The sequence below is a fragment of the Macrobrachium rosenbergii genome, chromosome 28 (assembly GCF_040412425.1).
Source record: "Macrobrachium rosenbergii isolate ZJJX-2024 chromosome 28, ASM4041242v1, whole genome shotgun sequence".
NCBI lineage: Eukaryota > Metazoa > Arthropoda > Malacostraca > Decapoda > Palaemonidae > Macrobrachium > Macrobrachium rosenbergii.
In genome coordinates, this window is record NC_089768.1 from 12,410,001 (window position 1) to 12,430,000 (window position 20,000).

At 37.0% G+C, this 20,000-nt stretch overlaps 1 protein-coding gene across 43 annotated transcripts in view; it reads right to left on the bottom strand.

Moving 5' to 3' along the window:
- Nucleotides 1–20,000, bottom strand: part of LOC136854032 (dystrophin, isoforms A/C/F/G/H-like) — a 1,916,343-nt gene that overhangs the window by 1,485,695 nt on the left and 410,648 nt on the right. For all 43 annotated transcript variants that reach the window (XM_067130051.1, XM_067130067.1, XM_067130044.1 and 40 more), the window contains one exon: nucleotides 4,496–4,594. In XM_067130051.1, the coding sequence (XP_066986152.1) occupies nucleotides 4,496–4,594 (99 nt within the window). The remainder of the gene's footprint in view (nucleotides 1–4,495; nucleotides 4,595–20,000) is intronic.

A 20,000-nucleotide genomic window follows, 5' to 3' on the forward strand; every position in this document is an offset into this window, starting at 1 on the left:
ATCTCCAAAAACGGGACCAGAAATGGTCAGGATCCTTAGAAATCAATGCAAACCAATTACAGAACCATGTGAGGGGTGTTCCTGTACTTGACTGATATTATGGCTCTTTCACTCCGTGGAGTACATGCCTGAAGTGACAATGAATCCTTTAAGATGTCATGTCAGTATAAGTTTGTGAAGATATGTAATACATGACTTACAATCCCATAGAGGAACACTTAACTAAGAAACATGATTTTTTTCCATAATACTCTACTATATAGGTCCTATTTAAACTTTTATAATATTCCGTGAAATTTTATACATCTACCTGAAACCAATGTCTCTACATTTGACAATAACAAAGTTTGCAAAGAAACCTTACTGTGTAATTCAGGAACAAATTTATATAATGATTTCCATGTGAATGGCTCTGATATACCTTAGAAATTAGACAAAACTCTAACGAGTGGTCAGTGCAAATCGATTAAAAAATCAATCTTCAATATACGGTATATATAGCCCAACGGAGTAATGATTAATGAAAATAATGACAGAAAACATACTGTAGGTAACGCGTCCTCATAACGAAGTCCAAGCCTGAGACACAACTAATTGGAGGGAAACGAACACCAGCGCGAGGAAACGCCGTCCAGAGAAATAAGTTTCCAAGTTTTACTCCTTTTCTAAAATTGAGTTGAGCTCCGTCAAGCTGACGTGAATAATCTAGTTCTTCCAATGGAGATTCCTCATGGCAGATCACCGAACTTCCCTCGCGTTTCGCGTGCTATGAACCTGCAGTGTGATTTCCCCCACCCACCCTTCAACGATATTTACCTCCAGCTCTCCAAAGAAACTGTCTTCGTCCAGGAAATGCTTTCCTCCGCACTTCCAAAGTTAAGTTTACTACGAAGGAGAAAGGGGGTTAAAAAAAAAAAAAAAACTGTCCTGACTTAGCCAAAGTTCAGCTAATTAGCATCCAATCCCGGGAGGGAAAAAAAACACTTAAAGCCTTTGGAAGACAAGCACAGTTTTCTTACTCGGGGACAAAGAAAGTTTTGAGAGTTTTAAGCATCAGTGCAAACACAATTACATCACCAGCTGCCACAAAGAGAGCCGAGAGGGATAATCGGAGAGGAAGAGGATGTAACCTACGCACAACTTAATACTTGGAAGATATTCTGAATAAAAACATCAAATTTTCTTTTTAACTTCATAATAATGACAGTCTCATAACATGAATACCGAGAATAAAACAAAATGTGAATGTTAAGAACATTACCGGCAAAACCCAGCCTGAGAGAGAGAGAGAGAGAGAGAGAGAGAGAGAGAGAGAGAGAGAGAGTGCTTTCAATAGAAGGACTGTAGGCGTAAAGAATACAGGAAATGAAGAGAATGTGAACGAAAATGCAAGGGATGACAAGGCAACCAACAAATGGAAATTCTTCGAATACAGAGAGCGATACCAAAGGAAAAATCTTAAAATAATAAGAGGAATATTACCAACGTTTCAAAATCCATAAGAGACGGGGAAACGCCTGAGTGCGAATTTCTTGCCAAAAGCGAAAGCAGCCTGAAAGTTAATAAAAGAATCATAAGCAAAATAAGGTCGGCAGAGACAGGGAAGAAAGTCACTTCAATAACAAGAAACAAAATAAGGCTGGTAGAGACTGGGAAGAAAGTCACTTCAATAACAAGAAACAAAATAAGGCTGGTAGAGACTGGGAAGAAAGTCACTTCAATGACAAGGAACAAAATAAGGTTGGTAGATACAGTGAAAAAATCACTTCAATAACAAGAAACAAAATAAGGCTGGTAGAGCCTGGGAAGAAAGTCACTTCAATAACAAGATACAAAATAAGGTTGGTAGAGACTGGGAAGAAAGTCACTTCAATAATAAGAAACCAAATAAGGTTGGTAGAGACAAGGAAGAAAGTCACTTCAATAACTAGAAACAAAATAAGGTTGGTAGAGACAGGGAAGAAAGTAACTTCAATAACAAGAAACAAACTACAGTAAGGTTGGTAGCGACTGGGAAGAAAGTAACTTTAATAACAAGAAACAAAATAAGGTTGGTAATGACAGGGAAGAAAGTAACCTTAATAACAAGAAACAAAATAAGGTTGGTAGAGACAGGGAAGAAAGTCACTTCAATAATAATAAGACTGGAATCCATGGAAATACACTGAATACCAAAAAGGGTCATCGACATCGAACTATGGAAAATCTTGAATTTCAAAAAATCCAGAAAAATATAATTAATATAAACATAAATTAAAGCAAACAAAAACAGACGTGGTTAAAAGTTAAGTATACCTTAGTTTAACCAGACCACTCAACCGATTAATAGCTCTCCTAGGGCTGGCCCGAAGGATTAGTTTTGTTTTACGTGGCTAAGAACCAATTGGTTACCTAGCAACGGGACCTACAGCTCATTGTGGAATCCGAACCACACTGTAACGAGAAATTAACTTCTATCATCAGAAATAAAGCCCGCTGATTCTTCATTGGCCGGTCGGAGAACCGAACGCGGGTCCAGCAGGGTGCTGGCCGAGAACGATATCGACCCATCCAATGAGCAACTAATAACCATTAGTCGCTGAATTCCATATACCTGATATGACCAACAGTATTTACAGAACTCTCTTCCACTGCAACATGATGGTGTGCTATTTGCATGTATCATAAAGTCTGGATCACGACCCTATGGTATAACAGTCCTAACCCAAAATAAAGCCAACCTTTTCATAAGTTGTAGAAGCCATGCATATCGAATAATGGTTTGTCCAAGCTTTCTGTATTTCCCATTACCTTCTATTACTTCTTTCTAATGAAATACATATTCTCTGGAAGCTCGAATTTCACGTCAATGGCCCTTGCGGACTTGGTCCACTTGAATAGGGTTCAACTTCTGAACAACAACAACAACAACAACAACAACAATAATAATAATAATAATAATAATAATAATAATAATAATAATAATACTGTGGGATTGAGGGAAAAGGCGTTAGGTTCTGAGGACAGGGAAGCTTGACAAGTAATGAGATGAAGCAATACTGTGAGGGTATAAGCGTTTTCGAGGCAACACTGTCCATGTTTTTCGGATAAATGTTTAATTATGTTTTATGTACATTAGGAGTTCCTCATTGGACAGGTCCATATCGTACTCGGCTAGCACTCTGCTAGGCCCGCGTTCGATTCTCCTGCCGCCCAATGAAGAATTAGAGGAATTATTTCTGGTGATAGAAATTCATTTCTCGCTATAATGTGGTTCGCATTCCACAATAAGCTGTAGGTCCCGTTGCTAGGTAACCAACTGGTTCTTAGCCACGTACAATAAGTCTAATCCTTCGGGCCAGCCCTAGGAGAGCTGTTAATCAGCTCAGTGGTCTGGTTAAACTAACGTATACTTATGTACATTAGGTTGTATTTTTTTACTTCAATTCCACAGGAATAGACAATTTCTTATGCCATCACACAGAGACCATCTTCTCTATCTATCCACAATTACCCTTGGTTCTCTAGTGCACTGAACCACTGTCAAAAACGTCCAGTGGATATACAGTTGTTGCTTGGCGCCGTTCAGCTAATCCCTTCAGTTAATTAAACAGAGGTATTATGTTTCCCGAAGTCTATTTGAATTACGAGGAAGTTTTTCACTGATTTGTGTACATTTTCACGGGCGGCATTACGATTTCCAGGCTGGAACTGGCACTGCTTTTCGATAAATATGTTGACCTAAAGGAATGTTGAACGCGCACTTTCGTTTAATTTAATGTGGAGAGAGAGAGAGAGAGAGAGAGAGAGAGAGAGAGAGAGAGAGAGAGAGAGAGAGAGAGAGAGAGAGAGAGAGCTTTTCGATAAAAATATTAACCCGAAGGAATGTTGAACGCACACTTTCGTTTAATTTAGAGAGAGAGAGAGAGAGAGAGAGAGAGAGAGAGAGAGAGAGAGAGAGAGAGAGAGAGAGAGAGAGCTTTTTCGATAAAAATATTAACCTGAAGGAATGTTGAACGACACTTTCGTTTAATTTAGAGAATTTAGAGAGAGAGAGAGAGAGAGAGAGAGAGAGAGAGAGAGAGAGAGAGAGAGAGAGAGAGCTTTTCGATAAAGATATTAAACCGAAGGAATGCTGAACGCACAATTTAGTTTATTTTAATGAGAGAGAGAGAGAGAGAGAGAGAGAGAGAGAGAGAGAGAGAGAGAGAGAGAGAGAGAGAGAGAGAGAGAGAGCTTTTCGATAAAAATATTAACCCAGAGGAATGTTGAACGAACACTTTCGTCTAATTCAATGAGAGAGAGAGAGAGAGAGAGAGAGAGAGAGAGAGAGAGAGAGAGAGAGAGAGAGAGAGAGCTTTCGATAAAAATATTAACCCAGAGGAATGTTGAACGAACACTTTCGTCTAATTCAATGAGAGAGAGAGAGAGAGCAATAATTTTACCACTGAAATCAAGATTATCCGAAGAAACACGAACCAAAGCACTGTCCAACAACAGCAAGAGGTCACTTTACCTTTTGTTTTTCAGTCAGCTGCCTGATGTTTTCAGCATCTCCTACAACGACCGTCTGTTGACGGGTCATCTGCTCCATCAAGGTCAACCAGTCGCGGATCTGTGAAATAAAATGAATTTGTTATGCTTTAGAAATCCACGCTAAGGGTATGTATCCATCACTGACCTCGAATTAAGAACAATGCAATTAGAAATGAATTTTCGATGAATAACAAACCAGACTAAGTACGAAATGGGAATGAGGAAACGCGACCGATTACAAAAGAAACACAATTCTGGAAAGTCCGTTAAAAATCTGCATGTATGTGTATCTCCGTTATGTGTGAATTAAGAACAATAATATATATATATATATATATATATATATATATAATGTATGTGTGTGCGCGTAAATTTCTTGCATACCAACACAGAAGAACCCGGTTCAACTCCCGTGAGAGGACGGCAGACGGCGGGGCACCTTAGATAAAACTATGTGCTCCTGTTGACCCAAGGCGGTGAGTTACGTACCTGGCATTCAGTCGACTATGGTAGTCGCAACCAGGGTTACAATGGGGACGGGACTGACAAAATCCTCTCAAAAGACTGCTTGAGAACCCAGAGGTAATGGACATGCCACTGAGCCATCTCATAATGTCCTACATATTGACCAAGCTAGGACCAGGGAGAGCTAGACAGAGACTGCTAACGATTCAGCAGGTAGCACTAGGCCCCTGCCTGCTACACCCATCCCTAAGCTCACAACCTGCACCTTTACGTCCTATTTTTGGCCTGAATTCCCTAACTATTCAACTCATAAAATTATCAAACCGCCAGGGAAAAAACAACACACATTTTTAGCTAAAATTTTACGATCAATAGTCAGTGTGTGTATACTGTCGGAAGTATTATGTTGGCTATATCGCTGGTCATTCGATCATTGATGCACCGTTGTGTACGGTCAGCAATTGAATGGGTGACGGCATAAAAAAGCCAGAGACACTTTGGGCACATGAGCTTCTTGAGTATTTATGTGGCAAGGCATGGGGCTAGCAGCTTCATCCCAAACAGAATTGTCGAGAACATAAAGGGGAATGTCTTCTGGTGCCAACCACTCTAGAAGAATGTGGACATAAAATATATATATATACATATATATATATGTATGTATGTATGTATGTATGTATGTACTGTATGTATGCATGTATGTACGTATGAATAAATGTGGCCCCTTGCCACCAGCTATCAGCACTGAAATTATTATTCGCGGAAAAAAAGGCAGTATGGTTGCAAATACGTTTGTGGCTGTAAAAGCAATGCTACTTTAATGCAACGTATTCCAATATTACTTCCTCATTAAAAATGAATTGCAGTGTCATAATTATGAGCACTCCAGATTTATTCAACATCTATCATCGCTCATTTGGAAAATGGACTAATTATCATTCAAACTCACACGAAACAAGCTATCAAATCCTTTAAATCACTTCCCAGCAATTAGAGACAAAGAAATTACTTTGAATAATTAGGAGAGTTACGTTCATGAAAGTTAAGGCCATTTATGCAGTCTAATTAAAAATATATTATTAACGAGGAAAATAAAATTTACAGATTACATTTTTCAAATGCTAATATGAATTTGGTGAACTACCACTAAATTTTACGCTCTAAAAGACAAGTTACTGTAAAAATAAAAATGAAAACCACGCACTAATTGTAAATAGTGACAAGAGTATAACTGTTCACAGAATCAAAACGAGTAATCCTTTCGCCGAGGCCTTCATGACCGCCGAACGAAATATGAAGTATGGGCTAAATTTCAACACTAGGATGAGTACCAATATAAAAAGGAGCATTTCACTAATGAGCAAAAACTGAAGCCTTTTTGCACACTGAGTTGAATAATATTCCTTTTACTGATCTCTGGAATATACCCGGCAATTTAAACCCGAATGTTAATTCCTTGCCTAACAAACATACCTATGTACAGCGCGCACACACACACACACACACACAGATAGTAAAAATGAAGGTGCTGTTGAGAAAGTTTTATCTATAGTTCATCCGTGATTCAGCTGTAAAGAATGAATACTACATTGACTGTTTAGCTTTTTACGTATTATAATACGAGGCAACAGCTTCCTGGTGAATATATATATATATATATATATATATATATATATATATATATATATATATATATATATATATATATATATATATATATATATATATATATATATGTTAGCTATATCGCTGGTCATTCGGTCAGTGAAGCACCGTTGTGTACGGTCAGCAATTGAATGAGTAACGGCACAGAAAAGCCAGAGACACTTTGAGCACATAGTTTCGTGAATATTTATTTGGCAAGGCATGGGGCTAGCAGCTTCATCCCAAACAGAATTGTCGAGAACATGAAGGGCAATGTACATATTGCAATTAACTTGCATAATGCATTTATGGACGGTAACACACACTACTAGATTTACAAATCTAGGATCCTAACAAGATACAAAATAAATTCTGTCGATCATATCAATTCAAATCTATTTAACACTATCATAATTATATATGACGAAAGCAACAAATTTAACTTTCATATACATGAAACAAGATACCTATATAATACTTATAACAGCCCTTATATTCACCCTTTGCGGGATAAATATTTAAATTACGACTCACTAAAATCCAACGGCGGGGGCCAAATTCATATTCCACTAATGAGGGACATTTCTTTTCGAAAATCTTTTCCAGGCTACATCAACTTTTTAGATTAAAATCGCCGAAAGGATTACGGGAATATAATGTGTGTCTATCGAAAAATATCCAACTCTATTTCACTTGAACAAATACGAGAGTTAGAATAAGCAGTCACATATATAAAACATAAACGATCACGGATACTCACTTGCACATACACACACACATATATATATACATACATATATACTGTATATATATAGTGTGTGTGTGTGTATTTTTAACATTAACACGTTTCCTGTAACAATGGCTGGCTCCAGAGAAATGAACACAAAGGTCTCCACGCATTCATATTTTACCTACCGTTAATGGAACTGTCCGCCAACATATAGTCTTTCATTCTTTCCACATGACACAGTCATCTCAAAACACACCGATCAACTCTTTCGCTTATTCTATCCTTCGTACCACTTCTGGATGTAGTCCACATTTTCCACCCTTTCAATTTTTCTCAAGGCGATCTCAACAGCTTCAACCTTCATTCTTTCATTTGCATTCAAAAACCGTACTTTACTTCCATAAATGAGAATTGGTTCAATAATCCCTTCATTGATTGCAGCTTTCGTCCTGATGTACAAGTGTCGTTTACCGCCTAAACTGCTGTCTTTCTCATTCGGAAATCCTCACATTGCACATCACACTGTCTATTTCTATCCCTCTACTGCCAAGCTTTGGAAGCCTCTTCCAGCTTTTGTTAATCCTTACTGCTTGAACCACCTTTCTTCTCTTCAGAATCAAGTCTATCTCTTAATTCGTGGAAAGGAACCGCCCTTCTGCGTTCTTTTAATTTATTTTTGTAGTATTCAGGACTGGGCTAGAAAAGGGCATTAGTTCGCCCGTCCCACTGACTTTTGCACTTTAAAAATCATAACATTCACACACAAATGTCTACCAGTCGACCATTTCCATTCTTTCATCATCCACATAAACAATAACTGCTTTACTCTCTTAGCTTCCATTTACTCTCATGTCTCCTCCTAACATTTACTTTCAGCTTTCTCCTCTGCTAAACAGTTTCAAACTCTTCCATCAGTCTCTGTACTCCTCTGTGTTACCACCAATCAACACAGTATCACCTGCACAAATCGGGAATCTAACTTTCCACTGACAGTCTTCCTCCCATTTAAATGTTCTTACACAAATTTCACATAACCTATCAACTTCTACCTGCATCGTTTGTCATATAAGAAATCTAGACAGAGAGAGAGAGAGAGAGAGAGAGAGAGAGAGAGAGAGAGAGAGAGAGAGAGAGAGAGAGAGAGAGAGAGAGCACTTTAAGCTATTCAAAACAAACAAATCCATGTGCCAACTATCACCACTAAATAATAAAAACCAAACATGTAGTAGAGTAAGCTTCATCCGACAGTAGAGTATAAAAGGATTTTTTCAAAATACAAATAACAGGTAACGACAAGTGTTTACTTCGCTTACATGATGTGTGTTTGAAAGGCGTGAGAGAAAAGGGGTTCCTATGTATATAGTTTCCTTTCGGGGTTGTTTACTTCAGTGTGGGGATAACACCAATCCTCTAAACTGAAAGTAACCGCGAAATAAATAGGACTTTAATGCATTTTGTTAAGTGTTTATGTAAAGCCTGTTGTTTTTATTATTACTATTATTATTATTATTATTATTATTATTATTATTATTATTATTATTATTATTATTATTATTATTATTATTATTGCGCTTTATTTCAGATAAAACTGGGATATTGGAAAATACTGTTCGGCATTTCAAATTAGCGCAAACCTACGAGACATACAGGGAAGCCTACGGGAACCATATTACACTTTCCACTTCTCATAAAGGATTGATTATCACTTTTTGTTATATATATATATATATATATATATATATATATATATATATATATATATATATATATATATATATATATATATATATATATACATACACACATCTATATAAATATATATGTGTATATTTACATATAATATTAAGTAGAAAAATGTGACCCATGCAGAAAAAATCTGAGAAAATATTTTGATTTGATATATATATATATATATATATATATATATATATATATATATATATATATATATATATATATATATATAAATATATATATAATATATATATGTGTGTATATATATTTACATATAATATTAAGCAGAAAAAATGTTACCCGTACAGAAAAAATCTAAGAATATATTTTTGATTTGATGTAAAGCTAATGAGAATTACATAACATTTTCCCATTTTTAAAAACTAAAAAATGTGGATTTTCCGCAGACCAAAATTTATATCCAAACAAAATCCCTGCTGTGAAAGCTTATGATAAAAGCTTATGGCTACAAAATTGAATTTCAACGCCAGTTGAAAATACTGTGTTTTATGCGCGCACTATACGTATATTCTTGATACAAATGGAATTACATTGTTCCATTAAAACATAAAAGACTGAATTAGTCGATTTGTATTTAATCACCAATTACGCATAAACCATCCCCAACTATTTTTGCTTAGTAAAAGTTCATTTGCATAAACTTTTGCTAAACGAAAGTACACACTGCACACATGAATCCCTAAGTATACCTTAGTTTAACCAGACCACTGAGCTGATTAACAGCTCTCCTAGGGCTGGCCCGAAGGATTAGATTTATTTTACGTGTCTAAGAACCAATTGGTTGCCTAGCAACGGGACCTACAGCTTATTGTGGAATCCGAACAACATTATTACGAGAAATGAATTTCTATCACCAGAAATAAATTCCTCTATTCTTCATTGGCCGATCGGAGAATCGAACGCAGACGAATCAGAGTGCTAGCTGAGTACGATACCCACCCATCGAATGAGGAACACTTTGAATCCCTAAACTTTGAGATTTGTGGGTTTTATATTCTCCTGAAGGATGGAAATGAAATCATACAAAGCGGTTGGTGAGCAGACATAATAGCAGAAGCACTTGAAATAATGGACCCTGGGAACATAAATAAAAATAAATGAATAAAAAAATCAAAACAAGAACGAGAGGACGACGCTACAAGACACATGTGAATGGCGCAGTGTATGTAACGGGGTTAACGTGCTAATGACGACAATTTCGTATAGGTTTGAGAAGTAGCTCTGATGCTATGATAGTTGTCAGCCTTGATATAAGTCGGAAGGTGCAAAAGAGCACCTGCTGCTAATTTTTCTCTTGGATAATTCGTCACTGTTTTGACGAACTGGGGTATCCCCCCCTCCCTTTTTTTCCCTTTTTTTAAGTTTTTGAGTTTTCCAACACAAATGTCTCGGTTTTTGATGCCCTATAAATATTAAAATATCAAAACTTTAACTGTCTGTGCTGTCACATTTTCAAAGCAAATTGCCTCAAAAGATGAGCTAATTAGGAGCTTTGCATAATATCAAAATCTTTGAAGCCCATTTCCTCAAAATGGGGGAAAAAATGTCTCACGCCAGTTCGCCAAACTATGGACGAATCATGTGATTTCGTTAGCGCTAACGGAACTTGTCCATATGCTAATTCAAACATCTGCCAAAAGCGCGAATTCCTGTTAAACGGACCCCATCCCCACGCAAGAAAAAATACACCCACGCTTCTTCACGAGACTGCGTGAAATTACTCATTCCATCCTCGCGAGTACTATTAATGGTATACCGTGGTGTCAAAGTCTCCCAAACCCTCGTTTACAAAAGAGAGAGAGAGAGAGAGAGAGAGAGAGAGAGAGAGAGAGAGATTAATAAACAGTTTGAAAGCAGCCAAATTACTTTTCACATGGACAAATTTAAATAACCCAGTCGCCATGGCAACATTACACGGCTCCGCAATTCTGAATCACATTCCGAGAATGAAAACAATATGAGCCAACCTGGTACGGTACCTGTAAGAGGGAGAGAGGGCGAGGTTTTCATGACATGATTATAGAGTATATTATGAAGTGATAGTATATTTATACCCGCTTTCTGATAGGCGGATTAGAAAAGTTTACTCGCTCCTTCAACGAACCAAGACTTACTCCCCTAGTAATATTTTTACCTAAAAGCGACTTTCTCTCCACTTAAAATGTAAATGTATGAATGCAGAACAAGATCTGAGATTGGTAAAAAAAACGCACAAACAACAAAGGTAACTGGCATGAAACAAAGGTAACTGGCATCGAAGATTTAATTTGAGCAGTATTTACATACAGTATGTAAGTGACCCTATGAGAAAGAAATAAAAACTGTATTTTACCAAATAACACAAAAACGATACACAGACATTTGATGAATTAAGGAGGATGCATGTATCTTTAAAAAATCTAATTAGGCAAACCGGCATGTTAAAGCTAAGTAAACAAAATCAACCTCATACACATTCCAATTTATGAATACATTCATATATATATATATATATATATATATATATATATATATATATATATATATATATATATTTGTGCGTATATGTGTATACATATCTATACGCACACATACACACACACACACACACACACACATATACTGTATGTATATATACATATATATATATATATATATATATATATATATATATATATATATATATATATTTCTAAACTGCAACGGAACCGAATCTCGGTCTCTCAAATGAAAGGGAAGGGCGCTACCAATTGACCCACAAGGAAAAAAAGAAGTTGGAACCTAACTACCTCTGTACCCGAGTCCAAATGAAACACTCACCTACTACTCTCCCATGGCGTGTGAGGACATGTCCAAGCCATCTCCATCGTTTCAAAATGACCTCATCTACCTATGGAACTTCCGTAATTCCCCTTATGGTATGATTCCTAACTCTACCCTGCCCTCTGACTCCTAAATTTTTCTTAAATCTCTATTCTCAAATCGACCACATCTTTTGGATGTATTTTCACTTCCATACCACGAACCATGTTCATACTGAGCCGTACAGATCATATTAAACTTATGTATAACCATACTCCTGTGTGCAATTTCAGTCTATTTGATTCCCAGACCTTATTCAGTCTGCCAATTGTTTGATCTGCCTTTTGCAGTGTTTCTCTTAATTCCAACTCAAGAGAACCTGTTCTGGATATCACTGTTACTAAATATTTGACAAATTGATCCTCATTAATCCTTTCTCCATTTAATGTTATTTCAGCTTTTGTTTATACCTCATCTTCATTATTTCTGTTTTCCTTACATCTGAGTCCCATCTCTCTAGATGTATGATGCATCCTATTAAAGCAAGCTTTGTCAATCTTGTGGCGTTTTGCTAATTAAACAGCATCATCTGAATATTCTATGCTTGTCAAGTTTCTGTCGTTATGCCAGTCTAAATCTTCTCTTCCATCTCCGACCGCCTTTTTCATCATGCAATCTTTGCAACGGGCAAACATCAAAAGTGAAGGAACATTCCCTTGTGGCACCCCACTATTTACTGCAAATTCACTTGACAAGACCCCATCAACGTTAGCTTTGCCGGGAACGCCACACTGACATAAGACCTTCCATAATGCTGATCTGTGGACGCTGTCAATTACCTTTCGTCATCAACAAAAGCCACCAGAAGGGGATTTTAAAATTCCACACACTGCCCTAGGAATATATATATATATATATATATATATATATATATATATATATATATATATATATATATATATATATATATATATATATATATTATTATTATTGCGAAGTGAAACTGTGAATTAATAATTAATAATGGCTTTTCGCAATCTTCAGTAACAAGAAAGCCATTTTCATCCGTAATTCCTCATCAAAATTTCAGCGGCCACATAGCTGAAAGGAAGGCATATGCCAAAACATTCATCTTGATCAAACTTCAGATAAGGATGGCCCAAAATAAAAAATAAAAATCACTAAGGCTGCTAACCAGAACTGAATGAACTTGACTTTAAGCCTAGTACTGAAGAGGAATTCTTTGTTATCAAGAGAATCTGATCATTCTTTATGTTTTGTCAACGTCGTCTACTATATATACAAGGTACTCAGTATAAATTACATAAAAATAGTAAGATAAAGATTTTAGGTCACATAATCTTATACGCCAAAATTAAGCAAAATGAAGACAGGAACCTTGTGTATATAAAGGTCAACATAAACACACAGATATAATCCCCTTAACAGCAGCAGCAGCAAAAGGCGTGAAAGTGAACGTATCTTGCGTTCCCCTAAATCTATATAAAATAGAAGCCCGCGTTAATCAAGAATAAGACGTCTTGCACTGGCACCTGTCTCGAGAAATCAACGCGGCGAGGTTCGCTGTACCCTGATGCATCTGAATCTCAACAAAGACTCTCAAAATAAACTGGCTTTAACTAATTTAACTAACCACCGATTGCTCGTGTGGTTGCCATGTCTTCGTACAAATGTGTAGAGTCGTTACTGTACCTGTGTATGTGCAAAAACTACTATTTAAAAGAAGCATTGGTCCTCAATTAGCGACAGGAAATTACTGGAAGTTTTGTGTGCGAATATAGAGTTGAACTGAATACAGAATTTAGGCCAAAGGCCAAACACTGAGACCTATGAGGTCATTCAGCGCTAAAAGGGAAATTGACAGTAAGAAGGTTTGAAAGGTGAAAAAGGAGGAAAACCTCGCAGTTGCACTATGAATCAACTGTTAGAGACGTTGGAAAGTCAGATGGAAGAACGAGAATATGAACGGAGGTACAGTTAAAGGTATGAAAGAGGTTGCAGCTCGGGGCCGAAGGGATGCTGCAAAGACCTTTAAGTAATGCCTGCAGTGCACCACGTGAGGTGCACTGACGGCATTATCCCCCTACGGGATTTTGTGCGCGTTGCAACACGTACACCACTTCTACAACGGAAAAAAAAAAAAATTCATGGATCGATGTTTTCAAATTTCTGTTCATAACCTTTGAGTAAAAATATTAACATATCGTTTACCATTTTCACCATATTATAAAACACGTGTAACTTTTGGTAGAATTCCGGCGACAAAAACTATAGTCTATCTTACTACACATGACGGTAATAAGGAGAAATTGCTACAACATTTAATCATAACGTGAAAACTTACAATTTCTTCAACTACAACAAAAATTATAACCTCTCTTCTCCCTTGCATACGGATAAGGAGTGAGGGAATGTCCGTCCCTCTCACTTGAAATAAATCAAAACGCATCATCACGGAATAATATGCACATAAATCGTTCAGTGTTCCACGTTTATTACAAATATTAGATCAATGTCGAATGTATACAAGTCTCAGGGAAAACTGCACTTAACCTATCGACTTTGTTTTGCCAGCCTGACTAGCAAACTGTTATAATGAAATTAAAAATGAATTGCGTGTCATTCTTAATTCCTTATTGAGCTTTTTTAATCAAACATAAAACAAAATGGCAAAATCTTCATCATGAAATCAACCAACCAACGGTGAAGGAATGGAATGGAATATAGAACTTAGGCCAAAGGCCAAGCACTGGGGCCTATGAGGTCATTCAGCGCTGAAAGGAAAACTGAGAGTAGAAAGGTTTGACAGGTGTATCAGGAGGAAAACCTCGCAGCTGAACTATGAAACAAATGTTAGAAGTGGATAGCAAGATGGAAGAGAGAATATGAATGGAGGTACAGTAAAAGGAATGAAAGGGGTTGCAGCTAGGGGCCTAAGGGACGCTGCAAAGAACCTCAAGTAACGACTACAGTGCACCGCGTGAGGTGCACTGATGGCACTAAGCCCCTTCCCGGGACCAACGGTGTAGTTCATCAGTTGATTGGACTCGAGAAACATCGCCTTGTATTTCTGAACATCGTGCTGTTTGTTAACGCCCTAATTACTGAATAAAACCTAAAACATTCGACCGAAATCTCAATTAAGTCCAGGTTCCGCATCGCCATATAGAGCAAACGGATATTGCATTTGCCTGCGAACGACACAACCTAATTAACGCTTTTCATTTCCCAGCTCCCCTAGTTCTATTTATTTCCACGTCCAAATAATCTATATATGTCAACACGCACAGTAATCAGCTTTCCTCTATCATTCTATTTCTGTGGGTTTGTTTTCTTTAAAAATAAGCAGGAATTAAAACATTCTAAAACATCACATCACTGCCGACAGCTTCCTTTCACTTCCAAACTTCCGCCTATCTGTCCTCTCCCTGAGTTCCATTCCTGTTGCCGACCGACACAAAACCTAATTGCCAGTCTTATACGACCAATTCCGGACAGGCACCCCGGTGCTAAAGTCTCCTATTACATCTAGTGTATAAAAAGAAAGTGTTACTGCCGCACCATTCGAGATAAAGCGCAATTTTACCAGTCGTAAACACGCCTCCAATTTTATGCAGCCTTTGAAGCCGCGTCATTCAGCTGAGGTTGTGTTCATCAAAACAAGTGAGATGTCCAGGATTGAAAAAGCGCTAATGTACATATCCCACTTTTTCCTCTTTTATTCTTATTAACTAAGCGTTGCTCTTTCTGTTTCATCACATGTGAACGACTTGTTAACTATATTAATAAATATTATACGTGAAGTATTACTATTTATAATTTTTGTTAAGAGAAGAAGGAAGGCGATAAAAAACAAGCGAAAAGCGATACCGAGAACTCAGCTGTTATGCGCTGATGATCCAGTGATAAATAACCGAACTAAAGCACCAGCCTCTAGCTCAGTAACTGCTCCTGAAGACTTTTAAAGAGTAAATGTTCCTTAGTTACTGTATTGTTCCCATGAAAAAACAAATTAGAACATAAAACACCCTAGTATTCAAGCAAGTCAAGAACATTCGTAAAATGTGCAAGGAATAAAACGTAAATATTACTGACAGCATGCTTAATTTTCTAAACGGTTGGCACGGGATAAAATGTATGGGTTGGACGTGTCGCATTTCCTGTTGGTACTAGAAATGACTCGATCAACTCCTTCATACTACCAAATGCCTAACTGCAGATGAGTAAACCCAATCACGAAAAATGGGAAATTAGCAGAATGGTTTGCGTCCCCTTTCCCTTTCGGGGCGAGGAATGCGTACATGAGGGGAAAAGAGGAGGGAAGGTTAAAAAAAAAAAGAAATTTTAAAAACTAGGAAATACTGTGGTTAGAAGTCTTGGAACAAATAGAAAAGGACAGGAACCAGGAGCCTCTAGTGCTGAAGTAAAGAGAGATGGGGGTAAATTGAGGTTATGAGACGCCAGAGAGAGAGAGATGGCTTATTTAATCTGACTAAGTTTACACGAAGATCATGCACAAATATTATCTTATCCTTCTGAAAAGTGAAACCAGCTCACTTATGCATAAGAATGTCAGAACAAGCAACCAGCAGGGAGGATTTCAAAACCATATCACTTAATGTTGACAGAAAATTAACCATTATTTATCAGGCCTTCTATATTTCCAAGGACGGTGTTACTCACGCTTTAGTGCTTAAGGACTCTAAAATTACCATTACTACTATGCTGTTCTTTTCAGGCGCCAGCAGCCTCTCAGGATATTCATCTTTGAACAAAAGGAACCCAGGTGGAAACTTCTTTTTCTCCAAAATAATAACCGTGTAACCCCCTATCGTTAAGAGATAACCTGCCTGGCTACCTTTCATAAATTAATTTTAAATAAACATTTCCTATACCACATCTAAGATTAGTGCATGCTACTCGTTTTAGAGAGCTGCAGCGTTCATATATTACCGAAATGCCATGATATCACGCTGCCCAGTTCCAGAGATCGTTCAGTCTATTTATGGTAAATTTGCAGAACAATTTTTCTTGTAGAATTATAACTGCTGATGTTTATTAAGCTTAAAATAGGCCGTAATGCTACTTTAAAAGTTCTGCTCACCTATATCGTAACTGGGTTTTATTCCTAACAAACTAATAATGTTAACAAATACTGTCTTTTGCCTTGCTTGTAACATTTCTCTACTTTTCTTTCGCTACGCTTTAATTTGTTTTCATATACTTTTTAGGAATTCTATTCTTTGAAAGCTTGGTTAGTGGGTCAATGACCTTTGCCTTCCATAAGAATGTGTGCTGATGCTGAAACAAAAATAACAATAATAACCTCTAAAGTATTATGGTGAGAATAACGAAAGCCATTAAATCCCAAAACCATCGAATGGCGTGACATATATATTAATAGTTATGATGTCAATAACATCCTATACAAAAATGATCCGGTGCGCTGCACGAGGAACCAAACATTAGCGATTGATTCTCATATTAATCGATCACGGAGAACAACACATGACTAATAAACACAAAGTACATCCTTACAAAATCCCCTGATGTCCTATGGACAGCTGTCCTTAGCAAGATAAAACATTACGGCAATCAGGTTCACTGACCTTAAAGAGTTCGTACTCTTGACTAAATGACCGACATTAATACAATCAATTTACGACGAAACATTCAGATAAATGCTTTTACGACAATAAAAGCTACATATCTGACATCAATAAATATATCACCTTATGCAAGTGTGTAAACAAGGATAATTACGCCTTCTCAATAACGTTCTTAAGAGCTAAGGGAGGGAATAAAACAATGAAATGACCAAACAATTTCGTGTTCTCGTATTTCTTCAGGGTGAAGGTGTAAAAAACAGCGCTTTGTCAACTTCTCGTTTTAATCCTTCCTCCAACTCAGTGTCAAGTTGAGACGTTGCAATATCTAGCAGATCGTCAGATCGTCTATATATATATATATATATATATATATATATATATATATATAGATATATATATATATATATATATATATATAGAGAGAGAGAGAGAGAGAGAGAGAGAGAGAGAGAGAGAGAGAGAGAGAGTTTGTACATAAAAATGACATGTCACTGTACTTATTATGACACATAGACACTGTAGATTGATGTATTGATAGACAGGTAAATAAGTTAAGTATAGCTTAGTTCAACCAGACCACTGAGCTGATTAACAGCTCACCTAGGGCTGGCCCGAAGGATTAGACTTATTTTACGTGGCTAAGAACCAACTGGTTACCTAGCAACGGGACCTACAGCTTATTGTGTAATCCGAACCACATTATAGCGAGAAATTAATTTCTATCACCAGAAATAAATTCCTCTAATTCTTCACTGGCCGGCCGGAGATTCGAACTCCGGCCCTGCAGAGTGCTAACCGAGAACGGTACTGACCAGTCCAACAAAGAACTACACAGGTAAATGATAACCACGGTAAGCATTATTCTATATACTTTTCGTTGGAAGGAACAATTATGGCACAATATTTGACTTGAAGTCATCTTACTACATTTGTGGTATTTGTGGTGATTCAGTCTATGTTCATTACAGGTCCTGGTCTAGTTCTGTATTACTGACCAGTGTCTTGTATCTACCAGGGGTTTGTCATATGTCTGATGTTGTCTACCGATGAAGCGATAACTCCCATTTTAAGCAGTTTTGAATCATTTCTTAAAAGATGACTGTTTCATAATTAATGCCAGTGTCTGAGGATTTACGGACACGTCTAGCCACTGTACCAAAAAGATTTTCATCCTCAGAGAATCAGTTCATTTCCAGTATTACCGTGAAGCAAATAGTCTGACCAGTATCTGTTGTTCTGTGGACGACTAATGACGCAACTGTGACTGAACTCGCTCAATCTCACCTTATACAGAGAAAAAGGTCGAATCTAAGAGATATTTCAACTCCTTTCATCCTCAGAACAACTTGCAACACTCAGATGCCATGATTTGTGAAGACTGCTTCCAAAGATAGACAGACACATTATTCAACATTTGGTGTCAAAAATTATTTAAGCCACAAAATGGGAAAGTTGCCATAAAACAATTTACAAATGGGACAAGAAACCTGTAACAGCAATAAAAAAAAAAGATTTTAAACCCCGCTTATTTCACGGTGTACCAAAATGAACACCTCAATTTAGGGATTAAAAATCATACTACGAGTATTTTCGACAAATGAAAGATGTGAGTCAAATCGAGGGGCCCAACCGAGAAGAGGTCCGTGATATGTCAACTTAGGTATTTGTTTATTGACCATCAACTGACCTATCTCGTCTCGCCAGACATGGGTGAAAAGCAGGGGAATATTTTAATTAGGTCGGAGGGGGGAGCATTTACCTTGTGGTAGTTATGGTTAGGAGTGAACCTTAAAGACCTTCTAATAGCCCCTTATAACCCTGTCCCAATGTTGAGAGGTTCCTTACGAATTTGTGAAGACTCATGTGCTAAAGCGACTTTATGGTCTGTATAGTCTACAGGAAAATCAGTAGGTTAGGTTACAGATGGATATGTCAGAATGCATCCTCGTATTACACAATTAAATTTATGTTCTCTAGGTCAGCTTGGGGTGGGGGGATGTATAGGGGGCATAGTCCCCTGATCAGGTAGAACCTGGCAACCTTGATTAGAGAAGGATGGGTTAGGATGCATCCCTGATGTCACTAGTGTTGGTATTCCGCCACTCGAAAGTGTAGGTCCCCCCCCCCCCGTGCATGTGGGTGTACAATGGTTAGCCAACCCTGTTCCATGGTTTTAGATATTTCCTCATATTTTTTATGCAAAACTACTAGAAAATTTATTATTATTTTGTTGTTTTTAAACCCTATTACAAAAAATTATTTCACGCTATTCTATAACTATAACAAAATGTTGTCCCAAGAATTGTCGGTAAACCGCAAATAATAATAATAATAATAATAATAATAATAATAATAATAATAATAATAATAATAATAATAATGGGAAATAAAAAATCATCATGTAAAAATAATGGGTTGAAGATATTACAAATACGAGAGTTATCCGAACCATAAAGTAAATAAGCTAATTACTAAGATAC